The 15,744-nt window shown below is 45.4% G+C and overlaps 1 protein-coding gene across 2 annotated transcripts in view; it reads left to right on the plus strand.

The window, feature by feature from the left end:
- The first annotated feature begins 3,058 nt into the window (after nt 1–3,058).
- The window catches only part of DGKI (diacylglycerol kinase iota), a 251,167-nt gene continuing 238,481 nt past the window's right edge, over nt 3,059–15,744 (plus strand). For both annotated transcript variants that reach the window (XM_025213468.1, XM_025213469.1), the window contains exon 1: nt 3,059–3,391. In XM_025213468.1, coding sequence (XP_025069253.1) covers nt 3,303–3,391 — 89 coding nt within the window. In that variant the 5' untranslated portion in view covers nt 3,059–3,302. The remainder of the gene's footprint in view (nt 3,392–15,744) is intronic.

Consider the following 15,744-nt stretch of genomic DNA (forward strand, 5'->3'; position numbering starts at 1 on the left):
TTCCAGAAATGTGGAGAAATAGATGGTGGTCTACATTTTCACTATTCTAGGATCCACAAATGAAGGGTGGATGAAGCAGCTGAGATAAGCATTCATTCTAATCACTACCCAAATCTAGGAGCAAAGAATTTTTGGAACTTTGTAAATTTAGGCTTAATTATGTATTCAAAGTGCAGAAAAATGAATGTATGCTTATGGATTCTGTCTGAGAGCAGAGGTGGAAGTACTCAACTGCCACAAAGAGGATCTTTCTCTTGGTACCTTAAGCATGACCAAGAGCACGAAATGCCAGAAAGCTGACAAAGGAGTTTTTATGATATTCCCAAACTAACTCTGCAGACAAAATTGTTTATTTAAGTTGAAGTCAAGAGACAGAAGGTATTGGGGGGAAGGGTGGGGCTGGGGTTAGCATGAAATGCCCTGGGCTAGGTACAGACATTCAGGGTGCAGACAGAAGAGCAGGTCCCTGTTGCAACTCATAGCACTTTGCAGGAAGTGCTATGAGTTGCAAAGTGCTATGAGCGATGCTCCGGACCCAACAGAAGTTTGCTGTTGAGCCTGGGAGTTGGGGATTCTAGTTGGTTGCTGCCAGTCTGCCGCTTGGTCTCTGTAGCTATGCTTTCAACTCCCAGCCCAGATGCTGTTTTCAGAATAGGAGGGGGGAATGGAAGCAGAGGAAGCTCATTCTTGGAGTTAGCCAGCTGGTGCTGGAGGGTGGGGTGGGTGATTTGGAGTGTCCCCCCCTGTCCCCTCTTCCCCCCCCCCCACACACTTTGGGAGGCTGCAATCCACATGCCCTACCCTCCAGTGCCAGCTGAAAAAACCCCAGACTGAACTCTGCTCCCTTTCCCCATTCTAATCTGAAAACGGAGACAGGCTGGGAGCTCTGCAGACACGAGTTACGGAATGTGTTTCATTTTGGAGTGTGTTCATCTGAACCCTCATTCAATAAGGGTTTAGATTTCTGTGAGATTGGGCCCTTTTAAAACAGTCTGCAGCCATGCACTTCTGTTTGCTCACAGATGTAGAGCATTTTCTGGGGCCAGATCAGGTAAAAATTGTCACTTCTGTCTGTGCCCTCAAAAAGCCCAAGATGGAAGTGATCTAAGTTAAACGGTTTTCTGTAAGCGACATAGTTTAGATTGGTAGCAAACAGAACACGCATTTGCCCTTTGAGGGGTACAAATCTTAAACTGGGTTCTGCCATTTTTAAACCAGTCCGGTTGTGCCGAACTTCTGTTCCATTACAGGTATAGACCGGTTCCTGATCATTTACATCAGTAGAAGTGTGACCTGAGTATCTGGTCCTGGAGAGCTTAGGCATGTTAAGCAGATGTAATTTACATGGTGCAGAGTGTAAGTGGAGGAAAAGTGACAGGAAAGATAGCATACATCATCTGGGCTTTTCATGGCTCTTTGGCGTATGGGTTAAACAAGGCCTGAGCTTGATATCCCTGCCTTCTTTAGGCAGCCTCTAGCTTTTTTGTCAGTTCTTCTTGCTTGTTGCTGCTGTTGCAGGAGAGGGCACCATTGAACAGACTTGGGCTGTATCCGTACTGGTTCATGGTGGAGGCAGGGCTCACAGAGTCAGTATCCTAAGCCAGTCTAATGCCAGTGGGGGCCATGAAGCCAGCTTGAATTTCATCAGACCCACTTACTGACACACTGCTCTCTTCACCTTAAACATCCCCTCTCAGATTGGCTTCTGAGCTTTAGGGTGTATGTGCTTGTGGTGTTCAGTTATCACTCAGAGCTCAAAGCCCTTACCAGAGGTATGTGTGTCCAGTTCAGTCTTGGAAATTTGAAGGCAAAAACTGCTAGAATCACTGAACATCTTGTGCTTTGCTGTGACTGCTAAAAATATAAAACTTTTTGATATGCTTAGCAAACTATCCTTGAAGATTTATGGTGTGGATAGTTTTAGGATGACATAAAAGCACCCCCCCACCACACAACAGTCCCCGCAGCATTAACTGGGAGAGAGTTTTTTACTTTTCTCTCACTTGATTTTCTGGCTCGACATAAAAGCACCCCCCCCACCACACAACAGTACCCACAGCATTAACTGGGAGAGAGTTTTTTACTTTTCTCTCACTTGATTTTCTGGCTCGCAGGAACTAGCTAACTTTAGGACCCGGTGGGGGAAGACTTCATCAGATGTTGGCAAATGCTGGTCATGTTGTGTGTCTATTTATAGTAGGTGCGTGTCTAACCACCTTGTAGTTCTTTTCTTAGCATCGGCTGGAGGAGCACAGCTATCAATTATCCATGAAGCTAATGATAATACAAGGAAAGCTATGTAAGGCAGGTGCTCAGAGGAGAGAGGGGGCAATGGAAATGGGGGACAGAGAGAGGGATGGGGTTTAGAGCTTTGGAAAAAAAAAGACTGCCTCACTCAGCGTGGAAAGCTCTCAATCACTTACTGCTGATGATAATTATTAACAACAGTCTCCTGCACAATGTCACTGTGACTGTCTTCAGCAGTACCTCTCTTCCAACTGCTTCTTATCTCCTGGATTTGCTTTTGTTATTTAGACAATCCTAGTCTATGGTTTTTCCCGCTTTGGGCTTTAAAACAAAGTTTCACTCCGGGGCTTCTCTGCTCCTTTTTTTTTCCCAGCCCCATTCTGTTGTTTTTGTGGGTAAAATTAAGTTCTGAATTCTCTCTCAGGACTCAGACTCCTCTACACCCTTAAAGAAAAGCACAGTTTTTCTTGCAAATTAAGTAGCAAATTTGCTTTTGCTTCTCCCCTCTCCTATTCTCTCCAAGAGGCAAGAGCTTGTGTATAAGGGATTTTAGGAAAGTGAAGAAAATAAAAGGGGCATCAGAAATTCTCATCCTTGTCAAGGACAAAACTGGTGGTCAGATGGATGTGTCAGCCTTTTGTTTCATTTGTTTGTTGTTTCCTCCTGTTTAAATGGTGGCAAGTGGGGCGCAGCCTGAACTCTGCTCTTGACAGCAGCTCAGGTTCTGACACCATCTGCTAGTTAATCCACTTCCAAGGAAGAGCCTGACGTGTACACATGTGTATACATATGCGCTTGCCATATAACCATACATCATTTCAACGGGCTTGCTCCATGCTGATCAGCTTGCAAGCACCATTTCTTTTAAAAGATTGGCTTTTTCTTTGCACCCTTGTTTAGATCTCTCCAGTTCAGTTTGCTTTATGTCGATGGCAAGTAAGGGAAGGAGTTGATAAGGAAAATTGGAGAGGATTTCCCTGAAGACTGTACTCTTACCTGCTTTCCATAAAGTCTGTAGGCACTGGATTTTCAGGTTTGGGCTTTTCCTGGAAGCTATGAATGTGGGGTGGATGGATTTCTTTTGCAAAAGCAGCAAGAAGCAGAGCAGGTATACATTGTCCATGGCAGACTCCTTGGATAGCTGGTAAGTGTGCATTTGCAGGACCTGCTGTCTCTTGGGTTTGTTAGTGACATGTGGCTGGTCTTGCTTGCCTGCTGTCCGCTGCATTTAAGGTATACCAAACTCTTTCCTTCCCCTCCTTGTAATAACCTGCTGGTTCCATTAAGACCTTCAGGTCTAATGATCGTATACAAGACTGTTTTGTACCTGCTGAAGACTTTAGACATGTTTTCTTGATTTGTGCAGGGCCACATTAACTTACAGCATTACTGTGTGTATACAAAATACTGTAGAAACTGACTTGGAAATTCTGGGGCAGAAGAATGTGGGGACTGAATACACATTTTGAAATATTAGTTGTTTGCTTTATTACCTCTAGACACTGGTAATTATGCAAGGTTTCTGGTGTGTGCTAATGAACTCCTTTTCTGAGAAACTTAAATTCTTCCTTCCCCTTCCCCACAACCCCCAAAGTTTCCATCAGATTTAGGGGATTCCTTCCATTCCCTTTCCTAGCTTAAATTCTCTTTTTGTCCCTGCTAACATTAGTTATTGATGCCTAGTTCTGGTCTCTAGTCTCACAGATGAGGAACGAGTGGTACCCCCTTCAGAGCAAAACACTCTCATTTGAAGATCCTGATTTTGCAGTGTCCCTGTGCTTGCCAGCTGAGTGGCAAAGCATCTGAACTGCCTGCTTGTCATTGCTGGGTATTAAAGGCAAATTTAATCCTGGTTTCTATCACCCCAATTAAGGGCATGATATAAAGATCATCGAAGTTAATAGGAAGACTTTCTTTGACTTCAGCAGGCTTTGGATCAGGCCCTTGTTGCAGCTTTTATCAGTCTCTGTGAAGTGCTGTATTGCTTTGGGTATGGATTTTTTGCTTCATCAGCATTTGCAGAGCTTCTCTCTAATCCTTTAAGATCACACGAATGCCATTAAATTATTTGCTCATCACAGCCACTACAATTTCAGTGTTTTGCTGAAGGAAAACCAGAAAAGACCAGATAATTCAGTAGCACTTTGGTTCATCAACTGTACTGTAAACAAAAATTGTTAAGGTCTTATCTTGCACAATATTTATTAATTAGATTGGCAGAGAAATTTTGTCCCATTTGCTGTGAAAGGGTTCTTGTAGACCTAGCTAGTTAATCAACAATCAGTGCATTTTTCTTCTACTTTTAGGAGAAAATAGCTGTTCTTGGTTCTCCCTTTAGTTGCTCACAGGGGTGTTCAAACAAGGGTTTATATTCATATTATATTGACCTGTACAAATGAGACCTGACAGTCCTTCCCCTTTCTGCCATTGAAAATGGCTTTCATCTGTTACCTCAAAAGTGGGGCAGGGGCCTGCGCTAGGGAGTAAAGATTGATTCTATGAAGATATAATATTTCAGACAATAATCAATTAAAGGATTTTACTTACAGCTCTGAGGTTGGTTCAGACATTCAAAAAGCCTGAGGTAGAATCGATCTAAATTATGTGGTTTTCTGTAAGTCGTGTAGTTTAGTTTGGTAGTCAACAAAACACACATTTGCCCTTTGAGGGGAAGCGAGGTGGGGAGGAGGGGGAGCACATATCTTAGATTGGGTTCTACTATTTTTAAACCCATCTTGTGTGTGCTGAACTTCTGTTCAGTTATGGGTACAGACTTGTTTCCAATCATTTACATTGGTAAAAGTATAAGTTCTGTACCTGGCTTAAGTTTCTAACTGCTTGCTAACTCAAATAGCTTTTCAAAAGAAACTTCCAAACTAAAGGTTATTTATTGGAACCAGATCTCCAGAAGAAGATGAATTAGCAGAACTGAGAGACACTCTTAAGTTTGCATGCAATCTTGCATGCAAAAAATTGGTTATTTCATTCTAAGAATTTTGTCCTTCAAATTATGCACTTGTGCACATGGCTATTTTTCTGACACAAAAAGTAGGGAAATTTGACTTTTGAAGCCAGCTTCTGTTCAGGAACAGATTCATTTTCAATTGAATGTCATTTGGATCTCCTGTTAGTGCACAACAATCAGAAATCTCTTAGATTTCTAATAATTTTAACTATCTGTTGTGACTATCTTTCATGCTATTAGTAAGTAGTACTGATATGTGAAGAGTTATATAGCCCTTCTTTCACTTCCAAGAATCCTTCTAGGACTTGGAACAAACCTTTGGGGGGATAAGCTTGTTCACTAATGTTTTTTATTGTTCATTTTTCTGTCTCTCCTCCTGTCTCTTTACTGCTCTGTTTCTTAGCATTTGTACTTTGTTAGTCACTGGAGTCCTTTGCAGCCTTCTCTTGGGGTTTTGGCAGAGAGAGGCAGGGGAAGAACAAAACTACCACAACACTGGCTATTCCCATTGAACTCCCGGCCAAAGAGAAATTACTGGAAATCTTGCAAGAACGCTTGTACTTGTGAGAGCTCCAGACGCCTCTTGCAGACTCTAGAGGTTTGGGCAATTCAGATAAGCTTCTAAAAAGCATAGATGTGTTTATCTGAACCAAATCCAAATATCTCTAGCCTCAGTAATTAGGAGTGTGTTTTTATGTGCATGACGGAGCAATACTGTTCAAATACATTCTCCAAAAAGTTGCTGCAATTAGCTCTTCAACTCCATCAAAAAACAAAACCCCTGCAAAAAGGAGAGATACATACTGGACTAATTGTATAGCTGTATTGCATGAAATTGTTCAAGAAAAGAGTTGGTGTTAGGTGTCTATTTTTACTGTGGCCTGCCACTCATTTTTAGGTTAATTCTGAGTAACATGCCCATGTCAAAGGCTAGGTACAGGCATTACACCTATTACACTTTAAGCACGCAGAAAGCGCTCTAAAACCGTAACTGAACAGACGTTCATAGCTCTTAGATCACTTTAAAAAGGGCAGTTACACCCTAAGTTAACCCTCGATGGATGTGTGATATTAGACTAAAACACCTTTTGTTAGAATGCTTTTTTTAAACATCCGTGCCACACCCACCATGAGTTAAGCTAGGTCACATTCTGCTGCCATCCCAGGTGGCATAGCATAAGCTACGCTCTAGATTTGGGCAGAGCTCGTTTGCTCTGCCCAAGTGCTGGGACAGCTCCGCTGCCTCTGATCCTAGTGCTGCCTCCTTCCTCTGGCCAGCTGTGAGCTACAGCCTAGTTTGGGGGGCAGAAGGGGTCTGTCTCCTCACAGCAGCCCTGGCCCTGGGGCACACCACTGCCTGGCTGGCAGGCCTGTGGGAGACTGGGGTCTGGGTCTGTATCCCCACAGCAGCCACGACCCCACAGTGTGCTGTTACTTGGCTGGGGGGGCTGCAGGGAAAGGGGTCTGGTGTATTTCCTCCCTCCAGCCAGTGCTGACAGTCCCAGTGAGTGGGAGAGGGTGGATCTGGGGAGAGGGGCCACTTCAGCAGCCTCCTGGGAGGCATGTGGGAATGCCCCCGGTAGCCACTGCCTGAATGTCCGTTCAGTTTGCTTATGCTGTAACTTACAGCGCTTTTAGTAAAGCGCAATAGAATGCTTCTGCCAGGAGCTTTTTGAACGTCTGTACTTAGCCAAGATTTACAAATTTGTGAATTGTTTAAATCCACCTGACTTTAGTTTTGAGGGAAATTAATATTCATAGCTCCGTTTGACTTAATAGCTGAAAATCAGGCTACTTATGTAAGTGCATACTTTTCATATATAAGTAGTAATTTGGGGTATCCAGTAGAGGGATGTAATTTTAATAATCCATGTTTAAAATTTTGGGATTTAGGAAATACCTGCCTCAGTTTCCTCATCTGTAAAATGCATATAATAGAATTGTGATCAACAATTCATATAGTGGCTGTTAGGCTTGATGCTTGTAAAATAATTGGAGTTCTAGTGATCAAAGGCATGATCGAAGAGCAAATTATTATTAAGTGTACTTTAGAAGTAATTACTAGCATAGCATGTATATGACCTACAAATGGGGCTCCTATTTGTTGCAAGTTTGATGATGATGATGATTATTATTGTATAATTTCCTTATGATGAGATACAGTTGTGTTTAGCTGTTAATCCCCTGAAACACAAATGCATGAAACTGTTATTTGTAATGAGAGACACAATGGCAAACTGTGGAGGAGGAAGTTGGAACTGTTATGGCATTTGTTTCTTTAATATGTGAAAAAGTTTTGTATAATTTTGCTTTCACAGTTTATCATTTCTGATAGCAGTAGTTGAGAGCGAGGCTCAGAAACATAACCACAGATCTAAATGCCTTTTTGGCTGGGAATGATAGTGCAGGTTACTAACATTTAGGCATAAAATTTAAGTGCAAGGCTGATGTGGAATTACTTGCAAACAAAACCAAGAATAGTTCCTTATTCTGTGTTGTTTACTCACTTGTATTTGGACAAAATGCTATTTTAGACTTGTATGTGTTTTATATAAAGCAACTTGAGAACCTCAAGAGCGGTAAATCACCTAGACCGGATGATACACATCTAAGGTTACTGTGGAGAATAAAGTGTGAAATAGCTGAGGTACTATTGAGGACATGTGATACATCCTGAAAAACCAGCAGCTGTTCCTGACAATTGGAAAGTCACTAATGTGGTGTCTGTCTCCAAAAGGGAATTACAGGATCCCGGAAATCATAAGACAGGCAAAGTTCCCTTTAGCTGTAGGTTTGAGCAAGAGTCTCAGGGTACAAACATTTGGCTAGATGTAAACTGAGAGTCAGATTGGCACAGTTTCTGAAAGATAATCTATCACCTGTTAAACATTGCAATGAGGAAAAGTGTGTGTGTGTGTATGTACTTATTTGTCCTCTCTCTCTCTTGTGTGTGCGTGCACACACAAACATGATCATCACATAGTAGATTGAATTTACTTGGCTTTCAAAAACTTTTCGTAAATTGATTACAAAAAATGAATAATACTGGAATATGTATCCAAAATCTTGAGATAGACTAGAATTGATTAAGCAAAAGGAAAGAATTATAATCAGTGTCTTCTGCTTCAGAGAGAAAGTATTTGTTCTGTGATCAGTGACTGGTATGAGTACTCAGAAGCAATGAGAGATGAAATTGGACACAGAAACAGTGAAATCAGAAATTAAATGGTCTTGATCAGGGGATGACTCATAGTTTCATAGTTGGCAGGGTCAGAAGGGACCTGAGCAGATCATCAATTCCAACCCCCTGCCATGGCAGGAAAAAGTACTGGGGTCAAGCGACCCCAGATAGGTGTTCATCTAACCTCCTCTTAAAGTCCGCCAGGGTAGGAGCCAGCACCACTTTGCTTGGAAGTTGGTTTTAGATCCTAGCCGCCCTGACAGTGAAGTAGTGCCTCCTGATGTCTAGTCTGAATCTACCCTCTGCCAGCTTGTGACCCCAGCAGTTTCTCTGCCAGCAGTTTCTAGTCACTCCTGCAGCAGTTTCTAGTCACTCCTGGTAGTGCTCGGGAGAACAGGGACTCCCCCAATGCCTGCTGGTCCCCTCTGACTAGTTTGTAACAGACCACTAGATCCCCCCTCAGCCTTCTCTTGTGGAGGCTGAACAGGTTCAGGTCCCTTAGCCTCTCCTCATAGGGCCTGCCCTGCTGCCCCCTGATCATGCGGGTGGCCCTCCTCTTAATCCTCTCCATGCTGTCCACATCCCTCCTGAAGTGTGGCAGCCAGAACTGGATGCAGTACTCCAACTGCGGCCTGACCAGTGTCGCATGGGGGGGAGGATCACCTCCTTGGACCTGCTTGAGATGCATCTTTGGATGCATGACAAGGTGTGGTTGGCCTTCCTGACTGCATCCCCACACTGTCGGCCCATGTTCATTTTGGCATCAATAATGACTCCAAGATCCTTTTCTGCCTCTGCACTGACAAGAAGGGAGTTCCTGAGCCTGTAGGTATGCTGCTGGTTCTTCCTCCCCAGGTGCAGTACCCTGCACTTGTCAGTGTTGAAACCCATCCTGTTCTCATCTGCCCACCCCTGTAACCTGTCTAGGTCCAATTGCAGCCTATTCCTCCCTTCTAGCGTGCCCACATCCCCCACATCTTAGTGCCATCAGCAAATTTGAACAGGGTGCTTTTTACCCCCTCGTCCAAGTCACTGTTGAAGATGTTGAACAGCGCGGGTCCGAGGACCGAGCCCTGGGGCACCCCACTGCCCACATTCCTCCAGGTTGAAAATGACTTGTCCACCACCACTCTCTGGGTGCGGCCCTCCAGCCAGCTAGCATCCCATTTGACTGTGTAGGTGTTGACACCACAGTCCCCTAGTTTTTTTAAAGAGAATGGGGTGAGAGACAGTGTCAAAGGCCTTCCTGAAGTCCAGAAAAACTACGTCCACTGCTACCCCTGCATCTAAGGATTTTGTGACCTGGTCATAGAAGGCCACCAGATTGGTCTGACAGGACCTGCCTCTCTCTGGCACCACACCAGAGCACCACGAGCGCTCATAAAGCTGTGCCAGGGGTCCTGCAATGACCTCTGCTAATTCCCTCAGCACTCTGGGGTGGAGGTTGTCAGGACCAGCTGATTTAAACACATCCACTCCCTCCAGAAGTTCTCTGACTAGATCCTCACTGATGCTAGGTCTGGGTGCGCCTCCCCTGGGGCCTGAGGGGGGCCTGGCGGATGGGCTGATCTGGTCCCTGCTCAGGAAAATGGAGGCAAAGAAATCGTTAAATAGGTTAGCCCTTGTCATCTGGTGCGACAACCAGATTTCCTAGTGTGTCTTGCAGAGGCCCCACGTTACCTGGTACCTACTTTTTGCCCCCTCTGTATTTAAAAAAGGACTTCTTGTTGTCCTTGATCTAGGTAGCTAGTCCCAGTTCCATCTCCGCCTTGGCCTTCCTGACCACCTCCCTGGTGACGGCCCCTCCCTTCCATTGGGTGTACGCCTCCCTTTTAGCTAGGAGACATTCCCGTATGCTTTTGGTGAGCCATGGGGGCTTTTGTGCCCTCCTGCCCCCTTTGATCCTTGTTGGGATTACCTCCCTTTGGGCATGGAGGATTGTCTCCTTAAGGAACAACCACTCTTCTTGGACACCTGACTCCCCTCCCCTCCGGGACCTCAGTACTTCCCCAACTATACTTCTTACCTCATTGAAATCCGCTCTCCTGAAGTCCAGGGCTGCTGCCTTGCCGCAGGCTTTTGCCACCTTGCACTGGATGGTGAATTCCAGCAGCTGATGATCGCTGTTGCCCAGGTGGTCGAGCACCCGCAGCCCCCTCACGAGGTCGTTGCTTGTGGCCAGGACCAGATCCAACAAGGATCCCCTGGTGGGGCTGTGCACCTCCTGGGTTAGATGGAGGTCCTATATCTCAGCTAGGAACCTACGTGAGCGGTCAGACCTGGCTGACTGCTCTTCCCAGCAGATGTCTGGAAAGTTCAGGTCACCCATGATGACCACATCTTTCGACCTAACTACCTGGTGGTATCTGTTATGGTTATCTGTCAATCTCCAGGGAGGGGCAGGACTTTCAGGGCCCCTTAGCCAATCAGAGATGTGTGTGGGGGGGGCGGGCTGCCATACTCTGCCATGAAAATTCCCCCTCCCCTGTGCATCAGGACACCAGGGCTTCCTGCCCTTTTCGGTTTCTGCAGTGCTCTTTTTGGGGTTTTTTACCCTGCTTGTTGCTGATTTTGCACCTTTTTGTGGTCCACAGGCTTTTTCATGGAGACCAACCAAATTTACCGTTTCCTTAAAAACTGCAGATCAGTAGGTCTCTAGGGATAACTGTTTGTATTGAATTTTCCTTGTTTCTTTTCTTTCAATACTGCAAGATACATTTGAAATCTGCAATTTCAACAAACATTTGCAACACCAGAATCAAGTCAAGTCAATTCTGTTCCAAGGTTGCTGTGACTGTTGGGGTACCTAAGGGCTAGGGACAGAAGTTACACATAACTTGTGTAAGTGATTAGAAACAGGCTTTAACATGTAACACAACCAAGTTCAGTGCACACAAACCAGTTTCATAATGGCTGAAACTAGTTTAAGATAAACCTGGTTGAATGTAGTATCAGCCTTAACTGATTGAGATCAAATTGGTTTATGGAACTAATGTCCCAGACCCTTCCTGGCTTAAGTTAGATCACAGTCCCCCAGCATCCCAGCATGCTCTGCAGCCCTGGGCTGGGCTGGGCTGTCTGCTCCAGAGAGCGGGGCTGGCCCTGCCCCTCTGCTGTCTAGCCAGAGCAGGGGTGGGGGTATGGCCAGTTGCCGGCCCAGCATGTCCTATGAGGTGAGGAGGACAGGGAGGGGGTTTATTCCTTCCTCCCATGGGGGATTGCAGCTGGGGTCTTCCAGCCCCAGCTGCTGCCTCTGCTGCTTGCCCCGCCAGGCAGACCTTGGCTGGGCCCCTTGCGGGGAGAGGGAAGGGAGGGGCCCCTCCCTGCTCCCTTTGCCTCAGGGAGCCATGCTGGCCAGTGTCTGTCCACGCCCCCACCCCTGCTGCTGGAGCAGCAAGCGGGGAGGGACCCTGACAGGGGCAGCAACCCCTGTCATGGTGTCCTGGGGAGCACAAGCCTTCTCCTGGTGGGGGGCTGCGCCGCGGACAGCAGCAGGGTGGGTAGAGCTGCTGCAGTCTGTGCAGGGTGGGTGGCAGTGGTGCAGGGGAGCCCCTGGGGGGGCTATGGCCACCCCAAAATTCAGCTTAGACCCTGTAGCCACCCCTCCGAGTCCTGCCTCATGGCCCCCTGAGGTGGAGGGGACAGAGATAGTGTGGCAGACCCTGGGGGCGAGCGGTGGAGATGGCGGCTGGGGCTGGCAGACCCCATTCACCTCAGAGGTCTATGCCGGGTGGGCGTCTGGCCATGCCCCTGCTCCTGGAGCAGTGAGGGGGGAGGGACCCTGACAGGGGCTGCTGTGCCCTGGGCAGGCAGAGCCCAGTTGGGGTCTTGGGGGAAGAGGTAAGAGAGGGGGGATAAACCCCCTCCCTGCCCCCTTCACCTTAGGAGGCCATGCCAGGCTGGTGTCTGACTGGGGGCCAGGGTCTGGCCATGCTCCTTTCCCCACCTCCTCCCAAAAACCTGGTAAGGGCTGCTCCCCCTCCCCTCTCCAGGCACACCCCAGCTGGGGTCCCTGTAGGCCAGGGTGGGGATTTAAGCCCCTCCCCAATCATACTTAGGCCTAACGGGGCCTGGCCATGCACCCTATCTTAGCTCAGCTTCCCTCAGCCACTGCAGAAGGAAAGGGAGCCATGCTGTAGTGCCCTCCAGCTTCTGGCCAGAGCCACTGCTAGCATGTGCCTGCATTTCCAGAATCAAAAGTGAATGTCTATTCACTTGCTTGCCAGTTCAATCTACTTGGGTTAGACTAACCTGCAAAGATTGAATAAATTCAGGCTCAGGCTTTTTGAATGTCTGTACTTAGCCTAGATGCTGTAACAACCCTCCTCCACTTTGCCCTTTGTTTGGTTAGTTTTGTGCACTCTGTCATTTGAAGCCCCATCCGGTCTTTAATATTGGTTCCCTGGCTCTTCTTGGATCTACCACTTTTTCTCTTTCCTTCTACGGCACCCTGCATTATGAGAAAGGTGTCCCGTCTTCTCTTGATGTATCCAAACCATTACAGCTTCCTTTCACGCAAAACCTCCAATAATGATTCATAGGTTACAATTTCTTGATTTATTTGCTGTTTAACAGATTCATTGGTTTGGTGCTCGATGTATGAGACAATCTCCTAAAGCAGCACATTTCAAATGCCTCAGTTCTGTTCTCTGACTTATTAAGTCACCTTGCCTCACAGCCAAAAAGCATCATAGAGAAGACCACGGCATGCAGCAGATGTAACTTTACCTTCAGTATAATATTGCTGCTTGTCCAGATTTTCCTTTAGCTTTGTTAGTTGGCTGGTGGCAATGCTTATTCTCATCTTGATTTCCTTTTCAGGTGTTAAGTCTTCTGTGATGGTGGCTCTCAGATACTTAAAATTTGTTACTCTTTCTAATTTGTCATTACCGATCTTCACATCAACATTGCTGCTGGTGATCTTGGAGGTTGTCATCACTTTGTTTTTCTCAGCACTTCTTTCCATTCTGTAGTTCTTTGCAGTTTTGTCTAACATTTCTCTAAATTCCTGAAGCTCTTCAGGTGTCCCTACTATCAAATCAATGTCATCAGCAAAGTGCAGGTTGTTGATTTTCTGTACTCCAACTGATACAGTTCCTGTGAAATTTTCTAAGGCAGGGGTTCTCAAACTTTGTGATACTGCAACCTTGAGTACTGGATGGCAGCAGTGGGGGATGGGAAGCTTGCACGCGGCAGCCGCCACTGCCATCCACCACTCTGCGCCGCCGCTGCACACCGCTTCCCCACACCACTTTGCGTACCCCCTAGCAAATTTGTGGCCCTCTTTTAAGTTGCTCACGACCCCCCGGGGGGTCACAACCCACAGTTTGAGAACACCTGCTCTAAGGTGTGTGACATGACTTGTTTGAGGAAGAGGTTGAAAAGGTATAGCGAGAGCAGGCAACCTTGGTGCACTCCTTTTGAAGTCACAGGCCATTTGACAATGTTGTTGATCCACACTCCACCACTTGCAGTGCTGTAAAGTTCTCCTGTTGATGTGCCACATCCTATCAAAAGCTTTCTTGAAGTCCGTGAAGTTATGATGAAGTTCTTTTTGGTGATCATGGTACTTTTCACACAGTACTTGGATGTTGGTTTGCTCAGTGGTACTTCTCCCTGTTCTGAATCCAGCTTGTTCTTCCACCAGCATGGTTTCTACTTGAAGCTTGAGTCTGTTCAGTATTATTTTTAGAAGTACTTTACTTGGATGGCTGATCAAACTGATGGTGCAGTAGTTTGTGCATGGTGGAGATTCCCCTTTTTAGGAAGAGGAATGACGACTGACTTTGTCCACTGGGTTGACCAGGTTTTCTCCCTCCATATCATATTGCAAATTTTGTGAAGCATACTTGTTATGTTGTCACCTGTCTTTAAGAGTTTTGCAGGTATGTTGCTTGCTCCAGGTACTTTCCCATTCTTCAGGCTTCTAATGGCTGCTTCTGCTTCTCTTGAGATGCCTGGGTCTTCCTCTTCAGTGCTTCCAGGTCCCCCTTTCTCTAGTTGGTCAAGTACTTCAGGGCCCATTTGGATGTTGTAGAGGTCCTTTGCATACTCTGCCCAGCTCCTGTGTATTGCGTTGTTTTCAGTAAGCAATTTTCCATTCTTGTCTTCTACTGCCATTGATTTTGCTTGGTGTGTTTTCGGTTATCTTCTTCAGGCTCTTAAATGTTTTCTTGCTGCTGTCGTTCTCAAAGCCACTTTGTATTTCTTCATATTTGCTTAGAATCCAGTCTTCTTTCTCTTTTATTCTTTAATTTCTTACATTCCTGTTTGAATATAAGCAAACAGGAAACAGGAACACCAGAATATTCTGAAAAAAACGGATACTGCCAGAACACATCCTTTTAAATAATCCAAATGAATACATTTGTTTTCTAATATTTGCATGCCTCAGTGGCATTTAGTTGGCATCTTAATTGTCAGTCTAACCAGAGGGTTCAAGAACTCAGTAGACAATGGACAACAGATACACTTCAGTTTTAAGAGGTGATCCCTTCACATTAGGGTAAAGATATTTTGGTAGGATTCTGTGGAGACGTTGCATTGCTGCTGCCTATGCCATTCTCTATTCTATGCAGAGAAAGGTGTCTTGACTAGGACTGTCAGCCTGGTGGTTTTCAGCTATGTTAAATTCTTATTTAAGAAAAAGAAACTTTTTCATTAAAAACTTTTGTGGATTTTGAAAATCTCCAGATAGATTTCAGTCCATCGGGCACTATGTAACATGATGGCACTTGAAATGTAACTTGTCTAAATGCAGATTAATTCACACTGGCAAAAATGGTCTAACATTTTCACATACAATGATATATTGTGAAGCTGTGGGATTCTCTAAGGAATAAGAGTCACTGTGGATAACTCAGTGAAGATGTCTGCACAGTGTGGTGTAGCAGTTGAAAGATGGGTACTTCAGTACAGTACAAATGGGGCAGAGGAAACAATAATGTAGAAAAAAAGAGAGGAACATTTGTGTGACATCTTTGACTTGACATTTGTATTCCTTCATATCCTCAATGATTAGTTAGAAATCGGTCATTCCTGTAATGTATTTTCAATGTATTTTACTTTAAAATAGTGGATGAAGGATCAACTTTCAAAGAAAAATATTGTTAGTGATGGACCAAAAGCAATGAGCAGGTCAAAGACCCTTGCCTGCCTTCTAATAGATGCCCAGCCTGTGCCTGTCTTGAATGAACCTATTCAGTTTCCATCAAGTACACCTTGTTGAAATTCCCACAAAGTGAAGGTATCTTCAATTTCAGGGATAGAAAATAATGACACAATCCTTCTTAACTGTGAATGAATGACTGGAGTCCTCTGGCAAGAGGAAAGGTTATATTGGGGTTCCAGT

Source organism: Alligator sinensis, unplaced genomic scaffold (genome assembly GCF_000455745.1).
Source record: "Alligator sinensis unplaced genomic scaffold, ASM45574v1 scaffold585_1, whole genome shotgun sequence".
NCBI lineage: Eukaryota > Metazoa > Chordata > Crocodylia > Alligatoridae > Alligator > Alligator sinensis.